The 25374-nt window shown below is 45.1% G+C and overlaps 2 protein-coding genes across 7 annotated transcripts in view; one reads left to right on the forward strand and one right to left on the reverse strand.

The window, feature by feature from the left end:
- The window catches only part of DDX31 (DEAD-box helicase 31), a 42977-nt gene extending 29811 nt beyond the window's left edge, over positions 1 to 13166 (reverse strand). The window contains exons 1-14 of one of the 3 annotated variants that reach the window (XM_086858275.1): positions 13019 to 13119; positions 12078 to 12331; positions 11804 to 11879; positions 11382 to 11425; positions 10953 to 11023; positions 10599 to 10663; positions 9778 to 9822; positions 8435 to 8476; positions 7623 to 7687; positions 6710 to 6829; positions 6333 to 6439; positions 5383 to 5618; positions 4863 to 5039; positions 2338 to 2397 (exon numbers count right to left, since the gene is read on the reverse strand). In XM_086858275.1, coding sequence (XP_086714401.1) covers positions 2338 to 2397; positions 4863 to 5039; positions 5383 to 5618; positions 6333 to 6439; positions 6710 to 6829; positions 7623 to 7687; positions 8435 to 8476; positions 9778 to 9822; positions 10599 to 10663; positions 10953 to 11023; positions 11382 to 11425; positions 11804 to 11879; positions 12078 to 12331; positions 13019 to 13054 — 1398 coding nt within the window. In that variant the 5' untranslated portion in view covers positions 13055 to 13119. Of the gene's footprint in view, positions 1 to 2337; positions 2398 to 4862; positions 5040 to 5382; positions 5619 to 6332; positions 6440 to 6709; positions 6830 to 7622; positions 7688 to 8434; positions 8477 to 9777; positions 9823 to 10598; positions 10664 to 10952; positions 11024 to 11381; positions 11426 to 11803; positions 11880 to 12077; positions 12332 to 13018 lie in introns of all 3 variants that reach the window. The other 2 variants (XM_086858277.1, XM_086858276.1) reach the window with 2 other exon arrangements.
- Positions 13167 to 13292: 126 nt separating this feature from the next.
- On the forward strand, positions 13293 to 24466 carry GTF3C4 (general transcription factor IIIC subunit 4). Of its 4 annotated transcripts, XR_015278198.1 has the most exons (7): positions 13313 to 13664; positions 13750 to 13867; positions 14738 to 16558; positions 18250 to 18380; positions 19252 to 19340; positions 20006 to 20440; positions 21658 to 22066. XR_015278198.1 is itself a non-coding variant. In XM_086858284.1 (6 exons), the coding sequence occupies exons 3-6, from the start codon at positions 14810 to 14812 to the stop codon at positions 20068 to 20070; spliced, it is 2034 nt and encodes a 677-aa protein (XP_086714410.1). In that variant the 5' UTR covers positions 13313 to 13664; positions 13750 to 13867; positions 14738 to 14809; the 3' UTR covers positions 20071 to 24466. The 4 variants fall into 4 exon arrangements, 2 of the variants coding, with proteins under 2 accessions (XP_023794005.2, XP_086714410.1); XR_002868387.2 differs by lacking the exon at positions 13750 to 13867 and having other exon boundaries at positions 13299 to 13637; XM_086858284.1 differs by having other exon boundaries at positions 20006 to 24466.
- The last annotated feature ends 908 nt before the right edge of the window (positions 24467 to 25374 follow it).

Consider the following 25374-nt stretch of genomic DNA (forward strand, 5'->3'; position numbering starts at 1 on the left):
GGGCTATATTAATATACATATGACATAGAGCAAATTAATAAAAGGAACAGCAGGTCCCATTGCTTACTAGAGCGGAAAGATGGGTGGAGAACATGGCATTAGGGACAAGGGAAGGACGGCAACATTATTTGTGTTGCTCTTTTGTGAGCCAGGTTTCAAAATTTTGTGGGCACAAAACATGATTTCATAAGTGAAAAGAACAGAACTACCTTTCTGCAGAATTTTTTTCTTTTTTTTGCTGATATGGAGAAGAGTGTCAGAAAAAGCAGTGCTCTTAGAGGCAGGAGGTGGTCACAGAGCCTGGCTGCCCTTTGGACATCTGTGCTGGGGAAGCACCTGTAATGTGGGACTGGTGCAAAGTCTATCTCTATATTAAGGTGTCCATATGGTCCCCATTACTGTGGTAACAGGCCACCTCCTGCTTTCAATGCATTTGTCCTCCCAACATCTCTGTAAGATGGAACTGTGCTACTTTCCCCATTTTACAGATGGGGAGTTGAAGCACAGGGAGATTTTGGACTCAGACACGCAGCTCACTGTGCTTAACATGCTGACCATGTGCCAGCTGAGCCAGAGTCACCATCACCAGCAGAAGCTGCATCCCTGCCTTGCAGGAAATGCAAAGTGCCTTAGATTGAAGAGAAGGGTTACAATAAATGTGTTACCTTACACCACCCTCTTCATGGCAATCCAGGTTACTCCACATTATCTCCCATTTATGACCATCACCTCCCATTTCTGACAGATCAGGAGCAAACCCACAACTATTGATGCTCAACTGACATGTGGCTACTTGCCTTGTCACCCCAATTCCACATTCACCTGCACAGAGTCTGTGGCACAGCAGGAAATCAAACTACATCTCAAGAGGGGAATCCCATCCACCAAGATTTCTTTAGCCAAATTCTTCTTCCTACCTTGTCAACAGTTGCACGTTTCGTGACAGACTTTTCCTATCCTAGGCTGCAATTTCCCCTCAAACCTTCTCACCCAGGAACTGATAGCAATGAACAGTGATTGCAATGGTTTTGCTTTCTCTTTGTCTAAAACTGAGCATTTACCTTCTTTCCAAACCCATTACATTGGAATTTCAAAGATAAGATACGTACCTGATGTGTCTCAGTTAGAGGCACCACGTGCAACAAGGATAACAGAGTTCAGCTATTTATTTTCCAGAATTTACCAAACACTTTTTATCTTCAAAACAATCTACACCAGTGAATGATTTAAGCTCTACTCTCCTCCCTAGCTCTGACACTCAAGTTATTACCTCTGTACACAAGGAAACCAAGTTACAGTTCCACTTATGCACTGCAAAGAGGCATATTGACCTTGATGAAATCACTGAAAGGTTGTACACACAAAGCAGGACCAGAAGGTAGCAAGCAGAGTTTTACAGGTGCCATAATATATAATTTGGCAATGCTAAATCAAACACTTACATACATGTCACTCCTAGTTTGAACTGTGGACAGAAAAAATGGAAAATTCAGCCCCCCACACTCTGAAAAAATTGCAATTGGTTTCCTTTAAGAATAATGTGCAGCAAGAACAGGAGTCATTTCAAAGCTGGAGAGGGTTTCTCAGCTCTAATTACTCCCGATCGCTGTAATTTACAGGTTTGCAGTGGGTAGAAATCGCCAAGATTCACACGTTTTCAGATCAACAGCTGCCACTATTAGAGAGCAAATCGTGCAGCCTTCTGCACCACTGCAGCAGCCTGAGGCCCCAGCAGATCAGGAGCGGGAGGCGAAGGTGCCACCACAACCCAAGGGTGCCAGCAAACTTCAGCTGAGGACAAGAATTTCACCCTCAGCACCCTTGGAAGGAGCTTGAAGGGCACAAGGCTAGGAGACCAACAGAGCATGTGCTTTTCCTTCTCTGGTTGGGCTTCCCTTTCCACCTCTGCAGGTGGCTGTTTTTAACCTTGGGGTAGTTATTAAGATGGGAAATACCATATTCCATCCAATTTTCCTGGCAGTTCTGGGGCACACTGCAAATCAGGATTGCATTCTACTGGCTGCATGTAGTGGGCAGGGTTCCAGATTCAAAGGAACAGATTTTTCCAGACGTAAGACCATGCAAAATACTTGATGGTCTCTAATATAAGACATAGATTCTTGGTATTCTATGGTAACTCAGCCAAAGATCATATTAACAGTTTGCAAAGAAGGCCCCAGTCCTTACTGAACATGTGAGATGCAGAAAAAGGAGATGACTTTCCTCAAGGTCAGACAGTGAGCTGGAATTAGAGCTCAGTGCCAATTCCTCTGGTTTCCCTTAGGGATCAGACAGGTCCATTAGTGTGGAGCTGCAAAGGAACTCTGAGTTACTCACAGTGCAAAGTAAGATGCCAGTCTTGGATTTTAGGAACTCCTGGAAGACCTCTGTCCTTTCCTAGAAGATTGAAAAGGAAGAATTAAAAGACTGCTTATGCACATTACAATCCAACACAAAGCAAATTAGATAATGTTAACAATTTAACTGTGTCTTGTTCACTCAGATCATGTAGAGATTCAAAAGCAAAGGAACTGGCCTCATGACTGGCAGGCAGACTTCCTGCAAATGGAAAAATCTGGCACACAGGTGTGGTCCCAGGTAGGAAGGCAGTGTCTGGGGAAGCCTGGATGCATTTGGGCAAGTCAGAGCAGCCAACATCTCCATGGTTTGCACTGAAGCACAGCCTGTGTGCGCCAGAAAATAGGAACAGTTTTACATGGAGAGGGGATGCACAAAGGATTAGGCAGCACCATCAGAAGCACCAGCACATTTTATGGGCAAGACAGGCTTTTGAGAAACAAGCAAAGCTGGAGATGTTCACTGCTGTCTGTCCAGTCACACGATGGGCAGGATAAGCCCATTTTGTTGACACAGTGATATAATCACATCACAAGAGATCAGCCACATCATGTGCCCAATGGGGCATGCACACAGCCACTGCTCTGACTGTGGAATTACTGAGTGTCAGGGATGCTCAGCTGCACAGTGAACTGCTGAGCAGTTCATATGGGACAAGGCTTCAAAGTAACAGGGCAGGAGAGATGGCCAGGAGTCCACTTATAATAAAAATAAAAATTATAATTAAAAAAACAACCTCCCATGCCTTTCCCTTGTATTGGCAAAGGCCACCAACGGGGCTGATGACCTGGGGACTGAGGCTGCTCCCTCTACCAGGGTCAGAGGCAGGTGCTCCCCAGCCTTGTCCCCATCTCTGCTCTGCACCACCACAACTCCTGCAGCCCTCACTCCTCACATGAGCTCAGGCCCACAGGCAGGGCCATCCATAGCCCCCAGATCCCAAATTACCCCCCAGAAGTCTTTGAGCCATTGGAGGGAACTGCCCTCAACTCCCTTCAAAAGCCTCCTGCTTTGTCAGTCCCCAAACCTTACCATGGACATTCCAGTTATTTTAACTAACAGCTTTGGGCTGTGTTTTTTTCTTGATGAAAGCCACAAAAACTGACTCCACAACTCACATTACATCACAACAATATTTGCTATACCTGAGCACCAATAACCAAAGTTCTCAGCAGAACCTGGTCTTCACTTGCCAATACCACCTCTGCACCTACACTCCCTTTTCTGCTCACCTTCCAAAATATCCTTGTTTCTATGTTTCAAGCCTTCCCCTGGAGTTCTGGCTAGGAGCTAAGTGACTGTCCTATTATGTTGATGATAGAGAAGAAACCTTACACACTTGACTCCCAGCTAGAGGTGCTGTTCTAGAAAAGAAGGGAAACTTGGGCCTTGCTGAACACTGAACCCTCTGCTGACAAAAATTAAAGAAGAGAGTACGCTGTATCTTGTTGACAATGACAGCAGCCGTGCTCAGCAGTACCATATGGGATCCACAATTTAGCTCCATTAATGCTCTTAATTTGAAGACATCAAGCACTAATTACACACTGGGTACTAAAAAGGCAAAACCCTTCCCCTGGTGCCAGCTACTTAGTGGTGTTCTGTTGGTTTAACAGCTGGTCAGGGTAGAGTTGGGCCAGACCAGGCCTGCTCACTTGCTCAGGCAGGCAGGTTGAGGAAAGGCCAGACTGCAGGGACAGCAAAGCACATGTTTCTGGTCTCCACAGGATGGGAATGAGTGAGAAAAACAATGGCTCTTCACCTCTTGCTTCATCAGAAGAGCTCTATTCATTTACCATCTCTGCTGTGCAGCTCAGAGTAGAGCAGCAGCTCTCTCCATCACAGACCAAGGGCAGGATCTGGGCCTGAACTTCCAAGGGAGGTCTCTCAGCTATTGAGAGAAACTCTGCAGTGACAGTTCATCTGACATTCTCCTCCTGGCCTCTCGGCCCTCTGCAGCAAGGTCCAACCTCTCCACTCCAATCTGGCTAAAACCTAAACCTATTTTGGGGTTACTGTTACACAATCACTGTTACAGTGCTATTATTCCATCCCAGGGAAAACAGCAGTCTGTCAAGACACTGCTTTTCAAAACCAAAGCCAAAGTGCTCCAGCCTTCTTTAATGGGGGAAACTTACTAGGTAATAATGTTTTGGGGCTTGGATAAGGTTTTCCTTTGGCATTAAAAGTCTGTCATGACTGCATGAGAGAGAAGCACAGAGACATAAATGGTTTAGTGCACCCACTGGGAATAGAGAATGGATGCTCTGCCTGCTGAAATAACACATTTGCCTCTTCAGGTGTGCTTTTCAGATACAGCTACCAAGGTACTTTCCAGAAATGGGACAATATCCTTATTCTCATTAACAGATGGAAGACTGAGGCCCCTAGAGGTGAAACGACTCTCTGTCCTCTCCTCTGCCCTCCTCCCCAAAATAGCCACATAATAAATCATAGGGAACAAGGAATAAAACTGCAGATCCTGACATTTTGAGAGTTCTTACTTCCTGTTCCATGTCGCCGTGCAGACGTAGAAAGTGTAAGCTCACAGAGGAGGGGGATGAACATCCAGGTTGTTCTGACTCTGAGCCTCCTGAAAGGATCTTTACAAGGAGCTCGTGGTAGAATTCCACTTGTTCACAGCTGGAGAAAAAGATGATCATCTTGTGGCGCTTTTCAAACTGCAAGAAGAATAAAAGAATTGCACATAACCATTTCCAAAGGCCTCTCCCAATTCCCGATCATGGAAAGATCCAGGTGGTTTACACTTCTAGAGATATAATTATCTGAGAAAGGATTAGAGTCTGACACCAAAGAGTGAGCCCAAAACAGAAGAATGAGTACACACTGCACAGGGATCTCTCTGTCAGCATGAAAGACACAACAGCACCTCAGCTCTCTTGTGGTTCAAGATGAACTTCAAAGCCCTGGATCTAATCCATGCTATCCTTGACAGAGGAACAGATAAAGGAGTTGGAAAGGGCAAAGGGCTACTTAGTAATATAAATGCAAACAGAGTCTCACCTTGCATTTCTGCAGGATAAAAGCTGCTAATGTGACAAGCCTCAGTTTGCTGGGGACCATAATGACATACTGCTGCAGCGTCTCTGGAACAGCAAAGTTTTCCTTCTCCATGCAGTTCGATGAACTGCTGGCTTCTCTATCTGTTTGTGATGCTACTTCAGGCACCTTCTGGATTTCATCTGCTACAGAAATGCTGACAGGGTCATTCAAGCTGATATCAGCCAGGCGTGTCACTCCTAAACCACAGAAAATTAGAGATGTGTGAGACCCAGTCTGGGCTGGGATGATGCAACTGATGCAATTCCAGTGAAAAGGAGTGGAAGGCAAGAACCCAGTGAGCCACCCTCAGATCCTGACAGAATCCCCTCACAAACCTTGGACTTTTTAGGGCTTGCAAGGCTTAGCTGCTGTGCTAAGCTGTTCTGTCCACCAGAACCTTGAGAAGACACTACTTCAGCTGACTGTGCTATTTTACAGTACATAAATATCTTTATGGACAAACAGCATTTGGTAGGCTTGCTTTTAAATGTATGTGGAAAAATCCCAGCAGATCTTGACTCTGTCAAGAGTGCAAGAGTCAGGAGGCCTGGTTCAGTTCCTGCCTCAGCAGCTGACTGTCTGTATGGTACAGAGCAAAGCACACAACAGCTCTCTTGCCATTAGCTTTTTGCCTTAATTCTGCATTTGTAAAGCAAACCAAAGAACTTTCAGGTTCATGGTGACTTTGGTATGGAATTTGTGAGACATATGTGGCTACCATGGAAGTACATACACTGACAGAAATTCCAGTAATGAAGGAAGTGCCATAAGCCAAAGAAATTAACAGGAAAGTATTTCCACTCCTGCAAAGGGCTTCAGACTGGGCTGTAATAGAGGCAGACTCAACCAACTATTCTACAGTTGCCTGTGCATTATGCAGCTACAAGAGCCCCCATCTGTCCATAACCCACCTTCGGTGAGAGTGGCTGAGAGCAGCACATTCTGACGTGTCTCTCTCTCAGCATTTAAAGCATTGAGTATCACAGCCACATCCTTCTCAAAGCCCAGGTCCAGGATCCTACAGGAACAGCAGAGATGGTTAGAGGTGCTGTAGGAAGGAGAAAGTCTTAATGCTGCATGACATCTTTGTAATGAATACTTGTCCAACAATCTGTCCAAAGTGGGTATTTTGTCCTAATCCCAGACATCTGGTGCTTGGCTGAGGCCACTGAGCATGAATGGATTAAGATCACACACTCTCTCTCTCATACTTTTTTTTAATATTTAGTGAATTATGATGCAGTGGGTATTGAAATAATTTTCTGTATCTGAACACTTGTAAGTTTACCTGTCAGCTTCATCAATAATCAGCCACTGAGTGTGACGGAAATTAATACATTCTGTGGACTTGATGTGATCAACCAGGCGGCCAGGGGTGGAAATGAGGATATTTATCCCTTTCCGTAATCTGTGCAGATTTAAAAACAAAAAATAAAACCCAGGTAAGAGAAAGAAAAGAAAGAAAAAACAACCCCATGCAGGTTAGCATGGAATAGGACCCAGATTAAAACTGGAACCTATAGAGGGGAAAAAGTGCCACAGTAAAATCAGGGACAGCACCTTTTCACTGATAAAAAATGATTTTTTTTTTCCCAGCTAATATTAATCCTTGATCATCACTGATAGTCAGATGCTCAGAGGCACACTCAGTGCCAAGGACAAGGTGGAAAGAAATGTTAGTAATTAAAAAAAAAAATAAATCTAACACACCCCAGCTAGGTTTTTCTTTTCTAATTGAGTACTTATTTTACTGTCAAGAGTAAACTTGCTTTTGTGTATGCTTATATAGAGAGAAATGAAAATTCCATTTTGGATTACCAGCTTACAATTCAATTCTTGAAAAGGGGAAAGAAAGAGATTTTTAACACCAGGAAATCTCTTCTCCAGAAAGCAATTTCCCCCATAACAAATATAGTTGGTGGTAAGGAAATACAGGTGTTTGTCAGGAGAGGGGAAAAAAAATACTGACACAAGAGATCATCTTCTCAGAAGGCTCATCAACATTTTAGAAACAGATTCAACTGGGGGAAGTGAATGTTTCCTGCTGACCCAGCCACTGTGCCTATGTAAGATCCAGGGGATCACAGCTTGCTCCAAGCTCACCATCCTCCCTCCCAGTAAGAAAAACGCTCTGAAGAGTAGCAGATAAAGTCTGCAGAGCACAAGGACCCAAAATAAAATTTAAGGAGTTAGTTTCCTACCTGGCTTTTTCTGATTTTCTCTTTTCTCCCCCCATTAGCACTCCAGGCACAATCCAGATAAATGGCTACAGGAGAGAAAACCAAGACCAACGATGATTCTTCTTAATAACAAGACAAAGCCTAATCAAAAAATTATGTTTCCTGGCAAAAAGAGAGAGGATGGGCTGACAGCAGTGTGCATGTGATGTGATCACAGTTCCAACACTAAAAAAAGACTTGTAAGTCTCTTTTAAAGACTTATAAATTTAAAGACTTATAAATAATGAGGAAGTACCCTATTATTGCAAGGAAAAATGAAGAGGAGGTGGAAATATGGATCAGATAAATAAATTATTTAAACACCTTCCAGCCCAATGGTAAGATACTCAGCCTCAATTACAAGGAAAGCACTATCATTTAATGATTTTAAAAGCCTTCTCATTTCTCCAGTCATTCAGCTGGCAAAGTAGTTCCCAAGTCCTACTCCCCATCTGAAACCCATCTGTCCAGTATTAGTTTCAGTAAAACGGTCCTTGTCACCACGAGAGTTTCCATTCATAACTCAGCCTAAGACAATGAAATGTATTTCTACAAACAAATGGCTGTGAAAATCAACTATGTTTATCAGCACATGTGCAGCTAGGGCGCCATAATTAATCACTTAATTGCTCATGTAGTAATTTAAAACATGCCACAGGGAAATCACACACTTAAAGACATTTATCTTTAAGGACCATACATCTTGCCAGGTGCTTGATTTCCTTAAACCTCCAGCTGAATTTACAGGAATTGAAGTTGTTTAGCATCAAGAACACAGAGCATTGAACTCTTACCTTAAGTAGCTTCTGGATTGTATCAAAACTTTGGAGTGCAAGCTATGGAAATCAACAAAAGAACAAAAGAAAATGAGCTCTGACAAAGTCTCTCTGGACTAAAAAACTGGATTGCAAATCTCTATGTCTTAAAAATCTGTAAATTAATCTACATTATGTATCTATACATTATCTGTATCTGTACATTATGTATCTATATTATGTATATCAGAATTCTAAATGCATCCTTAGTTCTTCTTTCAGAAGCTGCTTACTAATTTTTTTTTCATGAACCATCTCTCTTTTATTGTATTTTGACCTGTTCAAAGATCTCTCTACTGGCTCAGCTCCACGAGCCAGCTCTCAGGACAAGCAAGACTTCTGCTGGCTTCTGTGAATGCTCTGGGGAGAAAACAAGCTACAGGCACAGATTTTGCTCCAGAGGAAGAATAAAAGGAAAAATGATAGAAATTCTGGGAAAAAAACACCATGAAAAGGAAACATATAGGTCAATTCTCTTCTGGCAGCCCTCACTGTTCCTCACCTGACCCATGGAGTAATTGTGCCATTGGATCTTTCCATCTCTGCATTTCTTTTCTCAAGGAAGGTTATTGCTTCCATTACAAAGTAATACCAATTGTAATCACAAATTATCTTCCTAAGTACTCTCAATGGCAGCCCTTTAAACGAGCTCACACACAGTTTCCTCCATGCTTAGTATTCACATGGCATCCTAAGGAGGCAGTAAGTTGTTGCTGTAAAAATTTAAATAGCTCCAGAGCCTTCTCTTTCAGGTAACAGACATACTGCACTGCAGGCTGCACAAAATATTGGACCCCAAATGAGAGACCTGCAATCAATTCTCCACATAGAAGTTATTATCATTTGACATACCAAACAAAAATAAAAAAATGGTTGATAACCTCTTCTGACACTGCCTTTGCAATTACAAATAATATAAATTAAATAGAAGAGCTCAATGGAGAAACCAAGTCTTGGAGGCCTCAGCTTCAGCATTCACTTACGAATTTGAAAAAACAGTTTTAAAAATTAAACACTTGCATAAATCTACACATTTGCAAAGCTGAATTCACTGGTTTTACTCATTCCCCCTGTATGAGTGAGGCATGAGGCCTGAACTGAGCCAGAGAGGTTCTGCAGCCTCCGTGAACATTTCCAACTGCAGGAGGAGAACTGAGAAATTCCTTTCTTGCTCTGGTTGGCATCGAACAAAAATGACACTTCCTGTGAGGGCAAGATCTGAGCAAAAGGACTAACAGTGTCTTCTAATGTGCAGAACTCTGGTGGACCCACATCCCCAAAAATTAGTGTTCAAACAGACTAAGAAAGGAAAAGCCACCTACCTCCCTGGTTGGGACAAGCACGAGGGCATAGGGGCCATCACTGCGCTGCAAACACACAAGAGCAGGGCTCTGAGAGAAGGCAGCACTGAACAGAGCCCTTCCACACCTCTGGAGGGCTTTACTGCAAGTCTGTACATGACATTTTAGGGTATTTCTGCCCCACAGCTTTTAAAAGAATCAAGTTTTTCACGTGTTAATCCTGCACTGCCTTCTCCTCCCTGCTGGGAAAGCTGCTCACAGTCAAACCCAACATTTTATTGCACGTTGTTTCACTCCTGTGTTCCTGAGCTGCAGGGATCTCTCCTGTTGGATGCACAATCTGCAGGTAGCAGCTGCAGGGACTGACAATCCAGGATAGGCTGGAAATGCTTCTCAGCCCTTCTTTTTCCATAAAATGCACAAGATCTGCAGCAGCATTTTCTGGTGTATGATCCAAATTGGGAGCAATTACGCAATCCCACTCCATGCCAAAGATTAAAAACTTACTTAACCTTTAAAGACATAAAGACATAAAGCAGTAACCTTTGTTTTCAGTTCTCCCAGCTTCCAAACCATTTATTCTGCTCTCTATCTTCTCCACACCTGATAATTTAGCCCATTTCCAATTTATCCTGCTGCATGGAGCAATGGGGAATAGCTAACATCAATCTTGTACCAACCACATCTCAACAGAACTGGAAAATCCCATTTGTCATATGTACAAATAAAGAGGATCATGGACTGCTTGTATGAAAAAGAGACAATAATGACTACAGGAGCTGGATTTTATTTTTATTCAGTTTGGTATTAAAAGCAAATATATTTAGTACTGCTGGACCTACCTGTATTTTGGATTCTAGTCCTTGCAAACACTGCACAAGTGGAATCCCATAGGCAAGAGTTTTACCTTTTTCAAAGGGAGAAAATAAGAAAAGTTTCCATTAAAAAAAAATATGTGGAAATTACAACACTCCAGCAAACCAAAGCTGGAGCAAACCATTTGTCCCACCATTCTTAAATTGCAGTCAGAGTCTGGAAAAATTTCTGTTAAGTAGGAGGTTTCCAGAATGGAAGACTGACAGGCAATTTAATAAAGGATCAATTAGAAAAGAGAAGTGTTGGTCTCCCACTAAGATCTACCTAAATAAATGCAGTAAACATACCCTAAGGAAGGACAGTGACAGTTCAACACTGACCTGAACCAGTCTGAGATCTCACCAGGGCATCTCTGCCTTGCAGGAGCACAGGAATGGTTTGCTTCTGAACACTGGGTGACAAACAAAGCAGGGCAGGAAATGCAGATGCAACACAGGATGGAATTCCAAGATTTTAACACACAGTGACTGTCTCAAAATTCTTTAGCCCAAATTCCTCCCACTCATCTCTGCTGTGCAGCTACATCAGTTTAGGTGACTTCTAAGCAAAGCCACTGGATAGGCATCAGATGCAATAAATTCAAAACAGATGGTTTATGATTCAAGTACCAAACTAGAAGGCAGGACTCCCTACAAACCTAATAGCAAAAAGTACATTGGTACTGTGGTCTTCACAAGCCAATCATATGAAATGAAGTAATCACGGGCTTTTAGGGGTAAACAGCAAAGTTTTGACATTGATTTGCTTACCTGGTCATGCTACATATGTTTAGGACAGTATTTATTGTGGAGATCTAGAGAAACAATAAAGAGGAATGAAGGTTTTATTGTCAAACTGTTCCTTTTGTTATTCTTGTACTGCTAAGACAGAACAAAACCCAGAAGACTGAGATTTATTCTCTGCATAACTGTCCATGAAGTTCCCATGTCCTCAAAACACTTGTTAGTTAATCAGAATTACACCACTGCTGGTTTTCTGTGGGTTTTTGGTATTACAGCTGCAGACAGTGAAGAGGACCGGGATTGTGCCTGAGGACAGGTCAGGACATGGACCAGCACCTTGAGTGACAAAATCAGGTGAAGCATTCAGGTCACCATGAATAAAGGCTCTCTGACCTGCTCCCCAGCCAAAAATCCATGTTTTTGAGGCATGTAGCCTTCCTGCCACTCACCAGATGTGGGTGGAGGTCCAGCTGGCTGAAGGAATCTGTAGTGAAAACATTTTCTTGCACCTGCTGCACTGCTTTTCTGAGTTAGGGGAAACAAAACCAAAACACACAGTAGGATTAAAAATGATACAACAGCATTCTACATAATTAGCAATGAAACTTCATCTACCAAGCAGCTACTCTGCCAAGCAAGGGCAAGAACTCAAGACTCTGAATTTCAAGGAATTGTAAGGGGTTTTTCCCTCCCATTTGCTACCTAGACATTTGTCTAAAATACCTGTGAATTTCTGGGATGTCAGGGTTGTTTTTAAACAGGCTGGACGTCTTAATGGAAGGTTTGTTTTTCTTGTTTTCATTTTGTTTGTTAGTCAACTGCTTCTTAGGAAGAGGTTTTTGTGATGAGCTTCCCTCCTCCCTCCTGTCAGCCTCAGTGGCACCCTTCCTGAAGGTGTTTATGGATAATTTCCGTTTGCGTTTCACGGGTGGGTTTCCATGTGGTGACTGGAGTTTCCTTTTCAGAGCACCAGATTGCTTTAAAGTGAACAAACAAACCAGAGTCAGCAGTGACTGGATGTTAACACACAAATACCAACCCACAGCAGAGCCTTATTTTTGGAATCCCCCACTCCATGACTAAAGAAATCAAAGTTGGTTTCTGCAGCTCCACAACTCCTACTCCAACAGATCCACCACCGAGACTTCTGACACTGCAGAAATGCACAATCTGAAAGAGCGATCTGAAGCTCTATCTAGTGCTCATCCCTAAAGGATTTCATTCAACTTCTCCAGTAGCATGCTTTAAAAATGTCTCTCAAAAGCATTTTAAAGCCTCTGCAGACGAACAGAGGGCTGAGAGAGCACGGCCCGCAGCCCGTCAGAGGTGAGGTGAGGCAGGGCAGCGCCGTCTGCCCGCAGCCCGCCCGCTCCCGGGGCTCGGAGGAGCCGGATCCGCCCGCCCGCGGAGCCACCTGCGAGCCCCGGTGCCCGATCAGCCCCGGCGGGGAGCCAAAAGCTCCATTGAACAACTTGTCGGACGCTGCCTCCCCGCCCGGTCACGGTCCCGCAGGGTCTCGTGTTCAGTATCCCGTGTCCCCTGTCCCGCAGAGTCCCGTGCTCCGTATCCCGTACAGTTCCGTGTCCAGTACGGTTCCGTGTCCCGCAGGGTCCCGTATCTCCCACCCCTCCCCTCCTTTCCCCTCCCTTCCCCTCCGCTCGTACCCGGCCGAGGCCGCGCATCCCCATGCCCGCCGCCATGTCCCGCCCGCTGCTCCGCAGGCCCCCGAGGCCGCCTCCCGCCCGGCCCGGCCCTTGAGGGCGGCGCGGCAGCGGGTGCGGAGCCTTCCTCCGAGCCCGGAGCGCACCCGGCTGCCCGGCCCGCCCCGCGGCGCTGCGGGGGCTCCGTGAGGGCTCTCCCCAGCCCCGCAAGCCGCGCTCCCGGGCCCGCGGGGCGCGCAGGCGGCGGCGGGGCAGCCCCGGCCGGGCCCACCGGGGGCTTGCGGCGGCGGCGCGTGCGCGCGGCCCGTGAGGCGGCGGTAACATGGCGGCGGCGGGGCGGGAGGAGCCGCCGCTGGGGCTTGAAGTGGTCGCGGAGGAGGCGGCGGCGGCGGCCAGCGCTGGGTTCAGGCTCACGGCGGTGCGGCGAGAGCCGGCGGTGCGGCTGCAGCACGGCGCCAGCGGGCTGGAGCCGCTGGCCTGGTCCGAGGACCACCGGGTGTCGGTGAGCACGGCCCGCAGCATCGCCGTGCTGGAGCAGCTCAGCGACGTGCACAGCGGCGGGCAGGACATGGTCATCCACCGCACCGCCGTGCCCGCGCCCGGCGCCGCCTGCACGCTCAAGGTGAGCGCCCGGCACGGCCTCGTCAATGTGTGTAAATGTCTAAAGGGGGAGGTGGCAAGAAGAGGGAGCCAGGGGAGGTTCAGGTTGGACATCAGGAGGAATTTCCTCACAGGAAGGGTGATCAGACTCGGGAATGGTCGGCCTAGGGAGGTGGTGGAGCCAACGCCGCTCCTGGAGGTGTTCAAGGAACGACTCGACGTGGTGCTCAGGGCCCTGGGCTGGGTGACGAGGTAGGGACCGGTCACAGGCTGGACTCGATGATCTCAGAGGCTTTTCCAACTTCAGTGATTCTGTGGCTTTTCACGATGGTGCCAAGAAATAAGACAAAATAAACGGGCATAAGCTGGGAGACACGAAGCTGCACCTGAACATGAGCTTTCCTGTGTGGAATCTAGAGAGAGTCTGGAGTCTCCCCTGCTGTGGTCCCTTCCAGCCTGACCCATCCCAGGATTCTGATCCCCATCTTGGGGAGCTGCCCCTGCCCAGAACTTGCTGCAGGGTCTCTCGTTTTAAAAGTACAAGGGTGAGAAAACCATATCCCAGCAATGTCCAGGGATTCTGAAGTTCTGCAGTTTTTCTGAGAATCACTTGATCTCCAGTACAGTTATTTCAATACAGTTTTAAGCAGGAATCTTCCTTTGTTTTGCTACCTAAGCTGAAGGATTTTTGCAGCAGGGATTTCTCTGGCCTTCAGGGGAACTTCTAACTTTATACAAATATGGCAGATGTGGGTGATTATCTTGTTAAATAATACTTCTGTTTTTGAGGACCTGATTTTATCTTCCAAAACAATGCTGAAAATATGGAGTCAAAATATTGAGTATCTACGTATTATGATAGATATCTTTAAAAGAACAGAAGTATAAAAACAGGCTCTTTGATTCAACAGTCTGAAAAGTTCAGTAGCTGAGAGTCAAAGCTATGCAGATTTAGAGCATTAATGAAGCTGAAGTCTTTAGGAGTGACATCAGTTAATCAGTGTAATGTTTGTTGGTTGTGATTTGGGATGCTCTGTTTCAAGAGAGAATTAATTCCAGGAAAGTCTTCCTAAAAAAACCAGCTGTACAATTGTTTTAAAGGTTCTTCTGGTTCTCTTTTAGGTTGGCCCAAAGAAGGAGGTGGCTGAGTGTAAGGAGAAATTCGCCAGCTCAGTGGATCCCACTGTCAGCCAGATGTTTATGCTGGACCGAGTGTTCAATCCTGAGGGGAAGTCCTTGACACCTATGCGGGGGTTCAAATATTCCAGCTGGTCACCTCTGGGCTGCGATGCCAACGGGAGGTGCCTGCTGGCAGCCCTCACCATGGACAACCGCCTGACCATCCACGCCAACCTCAGCCGGCTGCAGTGGGTGCAGCTGGTGGACCTGACCGAGCTCTACGGTGAGCGGCTGTTTGAGGCCAGCTACAGACTGTGTAAGGCTGACACTCCCTGCGGGGAGCTGGGAGACTTCCCGGAATTCCAGCGGCGGCACAGCATGCAGGCCCCGGTGCGCATGGAGTGGTCGGGCATCTGCACCACCCAGCAGGTCAAGCACAACAACGAGTGCTGGGATGTGGGCAGTGTGCTCCTGGCGGTACTTTTCGAGAATGGCAACATCGCCGTGTGGCAGTTCCAGCTGCCCTTTCTGGGGAAGGAGTCCATCACTTCTTGCAATACCATCGAGTCGGGAATAAGCTCCCCCAGCGTGTTGTCATGGTGGGAGTACGAGCACAACAACCGGAAGATGAGTGGGTTGATCGTGGGGAGCGCGTACGGCCCGGTGAAGATCATCCCTGTCAACCTCAAAGCAGTCAAAGGCTACTTCACGCTGAGACAGCCCGTGGTCTTGTGGCAGGAGATGGACCAGCTGCCTGTGCACAGCATCAAATGCATCCCTCTCTACCACCCCTACCAGAAATGCAGCTGCAGCTTGGTGGTGGCTGCGAGAGGCCCTTACGTGTTCTGGTGCCTCTTGCTGATATCCAAAGCAGGGCTGAACGTCCACAATTCCCACGTGACAGGGCTCCACTCCTTGCCCATTGTCTCCATGACTGCGGACAAGCAGAATGGCACGGTGTACACCTGCTCCAGCGATGGCAAGGTCAGGCAGCTCATCCCCATATTCACAGACGTTGCTTTAAAGTTTGAGCACCAGCTGATAAAGCTCTCGGAGGTGTTTGGCTGTGTCAGGACTCATGGAATTGCTGTCAGCCCATGTGGGGCGTACCTGGCGGTCATCACCACTGAGGGCATGGCCAACGGGCTGCACCCGATCAACAAAAACTACCAAGTTCAGTTTGTCACCCTCAAGACTTTTGAGGAGGCAGCTGCACAGCTCTTGGAATCCTCTGTTCAGAACCTTTTCCGGCAAGTGGACTTGACAGATCTTGTACGCTGGAAAATCTTGAAGGATAAGCACATTCCTCAGTTTTTACAGGAAGCACTGGATAAAAAGATAGAGAGCTGTAGTTCCACTTACTTCTGGAGGTTTAAGTTGTTTCTCTTGAGGATTTTGTACCAGTCAATGCAGAAAGCGCCCTCAGAAGTTACGTGGAGACCTTCACACGAGGATGCCAAAATCTTGATATCAGATTCCCCTGGGATGGGCAGCACTGAAGATGATCAAGATGAAGGAACTTCAAAACAAGCCGGCAAGCAGAGCCTGGGGGACACAGGCAAAGGTGTGGACATTGATGACAATGCAGAGGATTCTCTCCATCAGTCAAGTGACACTGGAGGCCGTGAGCCAATGGTAGAAAAGCTTCTTGAAATACAGGCACAGATTGAGGCCGTAGAAATGCACTTGACACGGGAACACATGAAACGGGTGTTGGGAGAAGTTTACCTGCACACGTGGATTACAGAGAACACCAGCATTCCCACCAGAGGAGTCTGTGACTTCTTAATGGCCAACGATGGCTACGATGACAGAACAGCACGAGTAAGTGGCACCTCTTCTAGGGGGATTCTGTGTCACTGTCACTTCCTTCTCCCCCCTCCTGAAAGTACAGCTGGGCTGGGAAAGAGAGCTGTGGTCATGTCATCCTTGCCAGTCAGATCCTATAGAGCATTCACCTTAAAATGTCCTTCCTTGATACTGTGAAATAGGAGGGAATGTGAATACAGATCTTGAAATTTGGATCAGGTGCAATAAAGAACAAGGATGCCCAAGTTTTTGGGGAACAGGGGAGAGGACTGGGGTTACTGTGCTTCTGTCAGTGGGTTTAGAACGTGAACTAACTGAGGGATGTTTGTTTTCATTACTAAGTTTATTTAATCCATCATCTTTATGCAACTCAACTTCAGATATATTTCCTCTAGTCAATCACTACGGTTCTAATGTTAAGAACTTCAGAAGTCTCTCTTCTGAAATTATTTTTCAGGTGGTCCATCAGGTCTTGTAATTACTCCCTGAGCCTTCAGTGCAAAGATCAGTTTCTGAGTTTTATGTGTTTTATGAGTTAAATCCAGGGATTCAGAACTTCATGCAGGACATTGAATTAACCAAGCTGACTGAATGCCTTTGTTACAACACACATGGCTAGGACTTTCAGGCACACTGGCACTTACTGTGCTACAATTAATGAGTGTAACTGAATGCTTGGCCATGATAGGAACGGTTCCCAAACTTGGAATGTCCCTACCAATGTCAAAGCCTAAAGGCAAGGACAGAATCCTGACTGTTGTAACGTGCAGAGGAAGCACTTGTGGCAGGAAGTCAGTGTCCAGTGAAGACTGCACAGTGCCCTGAAGTTCTCTGAATACAGATCGGAGACAGCTGTGGTGGGAGCACTTTGCATCAGCCTCCCAGCTCTTAAAACTCAATGGCAGGAATGGTTCAGGTGTCTCTGCACCTGTTTGTATGAGCAGAGAACAGTTCTTTTCATACACAAATCCTCAAATCACCTAAACTCTAGAAATCCACCTTTATATTGCATCCAGAATGACAGAGGAAGGAAGCACATGTCCATCAGTGGTGTAGTGTGGTGTTCTCCCTGCTGGTGTCACAGCCAGCTATGGCCATCAGTAACTCACTAGGAAAGTACTCTGGCACAACTGCTGGGTTGTTCTGGCATCCAATTACTATGAATTGAAGGTTTGAGAGATTGCTTTTCTTATCTTAGAAGAATCTTGTTTCCTTTTTATAGTGATGAAAAGCGACTTCTAAATTGTATTTTATCTATTCAGTTTGCTGTCACACTTTAAAGATCCCTGGGATGTGGTTTATATCAATTGAAATGTCACAGACAAATTTGATCATGTAAATGTTCTGCTATAAGCATTGTACTCCCAGATGACTGCTTGAAGACAATTTCTGAACAGGATTTTTTTTTAGCACATCTACTGTGATAGGCATGAGGGAAAGCATTGCTGTTATGGTCAGTGGTATGATATCAGTTCTTTCAGTACTTTTAAAATTTGCAGGGAATTATTGTTTTTAAGGTGTGTTTCCCTTTAGTGTGGGACAGGAATCTTTAGGAGAACAAAAGGAGGATAAATGAATAGTTACTGATACATTGTATTTCTTACACTTTGATTTTTTGGGATTCAGCTCATTCTGTGTCACTCTGAAATCACAGTGACGTGTTCCCACCCTGGGCTGTCTCACCGAGTGCCTCCTGTGTGTTCCAGGTGCTGATTGGGCACATCCTGAAGAAGATGAACAAACAGACCTTCCCTGAGCACTGCAGATTGTGCAAAGAGATCTTGCCCTTCACTGACCGCAAACAGGCTGTCTGCTCCAATGGCCACATTTGGCTCAGGTAATGGCCTAAATCATCCAGAGCTTGTCCCCTCCTCTGGATAATTCAAGCTTACTTTAGAAGCTCACTAAACCACTTGTTAGCTTTGGAGTGAAAAGGCATGCAACATCCATGCTGCAGTTCTTTCTGTCCTCTTCAGTAAGAGCCAGGGCACTGGAAGTTGGATTTGGTTCTCTTAGCAGGACAATGTTTTTATAAAAGAATGCTTTTGAGCATCTTTTTTTGAGGGGAATAGGAGGTCAGGGAAGGCAGACAAGGGAAAATGAAGGACAAGTCATTCTTTGGAACATCACTTTAAGGAGGGTTTGTTCAAGCTCCTTCAGCATTTGAAAACAAAAGCAGTTTAACAAGAAATGATTGAGAACAGGCACATTGAGAACAGGCACATTGAGACGTCAGACAAATTCTGGAACATTTAGAAAATGAAATCTTTCTGTACTAGTGTGGAGTTACATGGAGACTGTCCCTGGAGCTGTGGCAAGTCACTAGTTTGTCACAGAGAAGCTGTGCCTAGCAGGTTTTCTGTGCTAGTTTGGGTAAATAGTCATGGCCTTAAGGACACTTGGTTCTTCCCTGTGTAGCAGGGTGTCAAGCTTTTCAACTCCTCTGCTGTCTGCTAGAATTTTTTTTGTCAATGATACATTGATTTTTGACCTTTCATTTTTGTGTCCATATGCAATTTGGCATAATTGGGAAGTTTCATTTACCTGAATTAATAAATTATTAATTTTCATATTTAATGTGGTTCATTGCTGCCTTTTCTCTCAGAAAGCAAATTGTCAACAGAACCCAGCCTCCAGTCAGGGCACAGGAGCAGGTAATAAAACAATAAACCCCAAACCTCTTGATAAAATTCCTTGTCCTTTCACAGGTGCTTTCTAACCTACCAGTCCTGCCAGAGTTTTGTGTACAGGAGGTGTTTGCTTCATGACAGCATTGCTCGGCACCCAACCCCAGAAGGTAAAATGTTCCTGGGGCCAAAAGGGGCAGGATTGGGGTTTTTTAACTTTTAATTACAAAATGGCTTGAATTAGTTTCACTGACTTTACTCTTTTAGGCAATTCCCATGTGAAGCTCTGCATTTCACAGTGTCCTGATGTTGTCTGGGCATTAGTGACATGTTAATTACAAATTAATAATTGCAGAAATGGAGGTATAAATCCCACATTTTAATGAAATCTGGGTAAGCACATAATCTGTGCTGGAATGCTCCAGCAGTTAGTTTTATATTCAAGTTGAATATATCCCATCCAGTTCTGCAGGTGGGATAAAGAAACAGAACTGTGTTATGTGAGGAATCTAATTTCAGTTTAGAAAGTGAGAACACTGCAGTTGTGCCATGGTGATCCTTTAAATTTTTTTCCTGTATAGCTATGAGCACGTAAGGATAAAGCGTGGAGTGTTTAACCTTAATTTTGTCCTCTGCTGAGGTAGAATTTAAACTGTCATTACTTGAAATTTTAGAGCAGAAACAGAGTTGGATTTCACTGAATTCTCAGTCACTTCTGCATGTGAATATATACAAACTGTCCAGTATTCCTGTTGAGTTTGTGCATCTCAGGTGTCATTCCTCTATTCATCTCGTGCTTCCAGCTTTAAACAACTTACTGTTTTCTTATTTGCAGATCCTGAATGGATCAAGAGATTATTGCAGGGACCTTGCACCTTCTGTGATTCTCCTGTGTTCTAGAGAAAAGCTGTGTTAAGACTGAAAGTATTTTCTCTACTGCATAATCTCCTTTCAGCCTTGGAGGATACAGAGACAGGAACACAGACTGCTGGAGGGGGAACACCTTGTCCACAGCCCTGTACATAGAACATCACAGGTTCTACAACCTCCTGAAATCCAGAGCCCATTCCATGCTCCAGAAACAGGAATACACCTGTATTCCAGCCAGTTTAAAGCTGTTTGGAAGTGCAGCCATGGAAGTCTCAGCAGCTGGACACTGACAAGGAACTGGAGGGTTGAGCACAGTGGGAATTGTGCTTTCTGCCTGACACCGGTATCAGTTCCCAAAAGCTGGGATGGGAACAGTGGAGCTGCCTCTTGAATGGTCTTGGTGGGTAGAGAAGGCTCCAGCTTGCAGTGCTCACCTTTGCTTTTTTACCACCCTGGCATTTGCTGCAGAACATGGAACTCTCCAGATAATCCATGGTTCCAGCTCCTTGCCCAGAGAAACAGATGCCAGTTAGAACCATATGAAAGAATTTGGCCATTACATGAATTTCACTGAAGGTCTAGAAGAGTAACTGCCTCAGAAGTGTTAACAGTGTTTAAGTCAGAAGGGTGATATTGGCTGCCTGGGTCAAATAGGGATCAATAAGGATAACTTTTAAATACAGTAATAACTAAACTAATAGCACTTAGCTTAAACATTAATATATATACATATATATAAAATTTCCAATGCTCTTAAGTCTCTTGCCCCACTTTCTTTTTCTGAACTAAGTTCTGACTCCTTTCCAGCACTTCCCAATGTGTATGCCTTCAGTTTCACTTAAGCCTCTACCAAGAGGAATCCTCTTTTCCAGAGAAACTTAGTTACCAAAAGCAGTATCAATTAACACTACTGTCAATTAAACTGAGAGTCTCCCTCATATAGCAGTTGAGTTCTACACAAATCTGACAGACAAATAATCATTCCCAGCTGACAGTTTTTCCTTTCCTAATAGTTCAGTAAAAAGCCCAAAACGAACAGGACACCCCAAACCCAACCCCACCATGGCTGACATGCTCTAGGTAGGGCCGAGGAGGCTGGTGAAGCTCTTGGTGTATCCCAGAAAGGTTGGAAGGGACCACAAAGCTCCTCTCATTCCACCCCTGTCATGGGCAGGGACATGTTCTACTATCCCAGGTTGCTCCAAGTCCTGTCCAACCTGGCCTTGGACACTTCCAGGGATGAGACAGCCACATCTTCTCTGGGCAACCTGTGCCAGTGTTTCCCCACCCTCACAGGGAAGGATTTCTTTCTGATATTCCATCTAACCCTTTTGAAGCTATTCCCCCTTGTCCTGTCACTCCAGGCTCTTGTAGAAAGTCCCTCTCTATCTCAAGTGGCTGAGCTCAAAAATTTATTTTGCCTTCAAATTGTCCCATTAGAAAAACAATCTTTTTATGCCATCTGTTCCTACAGAGAGCAGAATCCTTTTCAACCTCCTATGCAGTGTTAGAGGAATAATACCTCCCAAATGTGTGTGGTTACTTGGTACAGTTTGTCTTGTTAACTTCAATCCATGCCTTCAAATAATCCTGAGTGTGTGTATTTCCATTCTGCAGAGTACCAGTCGCAGAGGTGTCACCCTGTCTGCGATTCCTGACACTTTGATGGTGTGGGAAGTGCTCTACAGCTGTTGAGAAATCATGGAATTGTGCTGACAGTATCAGTCTCCCACCAGTGCATGTGAGATTGGTTCTTGTTTCCTCGATTCAATGACTATGCATATTTTGTCAATGTTCCTTCACCTTTAATAGAAGCAAAATTTTTTTCAGCAAACACTAAAGAAGTCAGTTGTCCTTCTGCTCAGTGTCTCATGCATTAAGCATGATCATGCATTGACTGAAAAGAGCATTATTGTAGTAGCCTAGAAACAGCAGAAGCACATTCATCTGTAAAATAACTAGCCTTGTTTGTAAATATCCTTGGAAGCGATACCGTAATTGTATTAAAGAAACATTTAGTTTTTTATTGATGTGCATTGAAAATTGAAATTACATCAGTGTGTCTTCAGAGAAGGGAAATGTAGCTTGTGTTGGTATCCAGTAAAACAAGGAGTGACCTTGATACCCAACGTGTGTGGAGTTTGGGGCCAGCTCTGGTACCTGGGACAAAACTTCCTAGTGCTGATGGGGCTTGGGGGAACAGAACATCCATTTCCATATGAGCTGAGTAGAGATTTATTTGTGGTGATTGAGAAGGCATTTGAAATGGAAGCTGCAAGTCCTTGCCCTGGCAGCTGTGACCAGCTCATCAATAAATGTTCCAGTCTAGAAATTCTGCCTGTGGAGAAGGGGAGGGAGCCCTGCAGAACCCTGTCCCAGTGCTTTCAGAAAAAGTCAAAGAACATTTCTTTGGCCATGGCTTAGACACCATAAAAATATCCTCATCTACTGAAATGTTTAAGTCTGGATGACCCAAAGGTTCACACAATAACAGATTAGATTGGTTATTGCTCATCATTTGTGGCAGTTCTTTTGAATTACCCTGGCCAGAATGTTAATGATTTGCCACGGAGAAGCTCTAGCACACCTCACATTAACATTGCAGCATTAATTTATTATTATATTATATTATTATTAGTTTATTTTCCCTGTCTTTTAAGGCAGTAGATACTCAGTCTGCCATTGCCAGTTTATTTAACCTGGTTTCAGACTTCTGGGAAAACGGAATTCTAAAGCCAACAATGTTGTCTTTGTCTGCCAGTGGAGATCCTTTCGCAAAAAGCTTTCACTCTTCACCCTGACCTGTTCACAGCAGTACAGAGGAATTGGGATTTCATTTTTGTGTAAACCAGCACTTGTCCCTAAGTGCATTTTTAACCAGAATAGCAGAGCCCACCTCACTCAGTAACATTTAACCCCTGCTGCTGACCTGAGTGGGTCTGGCTGCTCCAGGAATCTTTCTACGCCTCAGACTTGTGAGGGGCTGGTCCTGCTGCTGCAGGGCTGCAGCTGCACTTCGGGGCATCATCCCACACATTGTCCTGATCAAACCTTGCTGTCACCTCATGGGGAAGGGGAGCAAGGAATGAGTTCCTGCTGCCTGACCCTTGTGTTATTTTGCCATTATCAGAGTTGCCTCCTCAAACTAAGACATCTCCTACGAGGCCCAGTCTGTTTTGAAACACCAGCTGAAGCGCTCAAAGAACAAATCCCACAGAACTGGAGTTTACCTCAACAAGTTTTTGCCCCAGTTTTTCGAGATACTTTAAACAAGTGAATAGTTGGAAGGTGTCAACTGCTTCACCATTTGGAGGTGAACACTCTGGCTGTTCAAGGATCCTCATCTCCAGAGGGAGAGCAGCATTCCTGCAGAGACTGAGGGTTCCTGATTATCCTTGTTTTTTTTTTTAAAGGATTGTGATACTTGCTCTTGCAGCTGAGAATTAACAGGCAGAGATCCTGTTTGTCTAGAATTAAGGTGTCATTTTTCTCATGAGGAGCTTCTGCCAACATTTAAGATTTGCTGCTCACACTGGGAGTTAAACCCTCTTCCACTGGGATGAAAAAATCATCCCCTTTGGCTAATCCAAGTTGGATGGATAAGTGGAACAGCTCTGGACTGTGCAGTGTCTTTGTGCCTTGGTATTAGATGCCATTCTTGGAACTAAGGAGAACGTTTGGGGTCCTAGGGACTCAGTCTTGTGTCCCCAAATTACAATCCCTGCTCTGGGATTGGTGACGAGGGAGCTCATTGCTGCCTTTTACCTCAATTCACTTATGGCTCTGGGACTTCATCATTTAGTCACCCCTTCCTTTGGTGTTTCCTCATCCTCTTAATCCTATTGTGTATTTCTAGAGAGGAAATCGTATGGTTGTCAATGCATACATAAAGACAATAAATACTCTTTGGGAGGAGGAGGAGCCATTCCTGCTCCCCAGAGCCCTCACCACAGAGCAGGTTGGGGTTAATAACATCCCTGAGCAGCATCCAAGCCTCACAGGGAAAGCTGAGAGCAGGGAAATCCTTGCAGAGCTATAGGGGGCCCCTGCAGAGGTGGTGCTGGAGAATGGAATCTCCTGCCTGGGGGTGTTCAAGTACCCTTCCACCACTGAAGGATCCAGTGTCTGGAGCTGGTAGACACAAAAGTTTGTGGAGCTGTTGGACAAACTGGCATTGTTGCTCCACTACATAATGAACAGCATAACTTATAGGGTACAGCACAAGCTCCAGGCAGCCCTCTCAACAAAATGTCTCTGGGAAGCAGAGGATGGAAGATGTCTATTCCAGACCTGGGCAAAGCTGTACAATCAGTAATGTCTGATCCCTACTGTGCTCCTACCACCTCCTCTTTACCTTGTTTTTCTCATTGCTCAACATTTGTTTTGCCAGAATAAAATGCTAATAAAATCACGCCTAGTTACCAAATTGGTTTTCAAGTGTTGCATTCCAATTATAAAAGCCTAATTCTTCCTTCCACCCACTGAACCTTTTTGGTATTAACAGGCTTTACTATGCAAAGTCATGCAGGGGCTGTTTCGTTTACAGTAATTAAATGAATGTCAATTGTTTTAGTTGTTTCTGAGGGAGAGTTCTACATGAGTATTAGCATGTTCTGCTAACCCTGACGTTCTGCACTTCAGGCCTGCTGCAAACCCTTGGGGGTTGACCACTGACCTGAGACTCCTACCCAGACATGCCAAGTGCATCTCAATGAGACTGAGCTCTTTTTCTCAGTTTCTATGGAACCAGCGGAGCGGAACTAATATAGCATCCGCATATAGATGAAAGAATGAAGAGGAAAAAGGGCTTTACAGCTAAATTAATTAAGCAGATGTACCTGTCTAATTAAAGATGCACTGTCCCTTTTGTACCCTAGCTGCAGTACAAACAGTATTTAAATACACTTTCTACCCATTTCATCTATCAAAATATTTAGTAGGAATGCTGAGATGAAGGTGATATTAGCAAGATGAGCTTCCCATGTATTATTAATAGAAGGGCTCCCAATTATGCATGAATGCTGCAGCACATCTTCATAGCAATGGCAGAAAACCCAGCTGCCCAAGCAGTCACCAACCAGCACATTTGTAACAGGCAGGGCTCTTAAAGATGTCCTTGCCCAGCTGAACACAAGGGTTTGTGGCTGGGCCCTGTGCCTGGGAGCAGACTCTGCCTCTGCCTGCTGCTACAGGCTGGAATTTCTCAGCTCAAGAGGCACCAGAGACTCAAGACTGCTTAGATTTGGCTTTCTTAGATTTCAAAGATACTTGTTCTAAAACTTTCAGAGCTTCCCTCAAGGCTAGAAAGTCCAATTCCCATTCATCAACACTCCA

Source organism: Cyanistes caeruleus, chromosome 20 (assembly GCF_971803275.1).
Source record: "Cyanistes caeruleus chromosome 20, bCyaCae1.hap1.1, whole genome shotgun sequence".
Classification (NCBI taxonomy): domain Eukaryota; kingdom Metazoa; phylum Chordata; class Aves; order Passeriformes; family Paridae; genus Cyanistes; species Cyanistes caeruleus.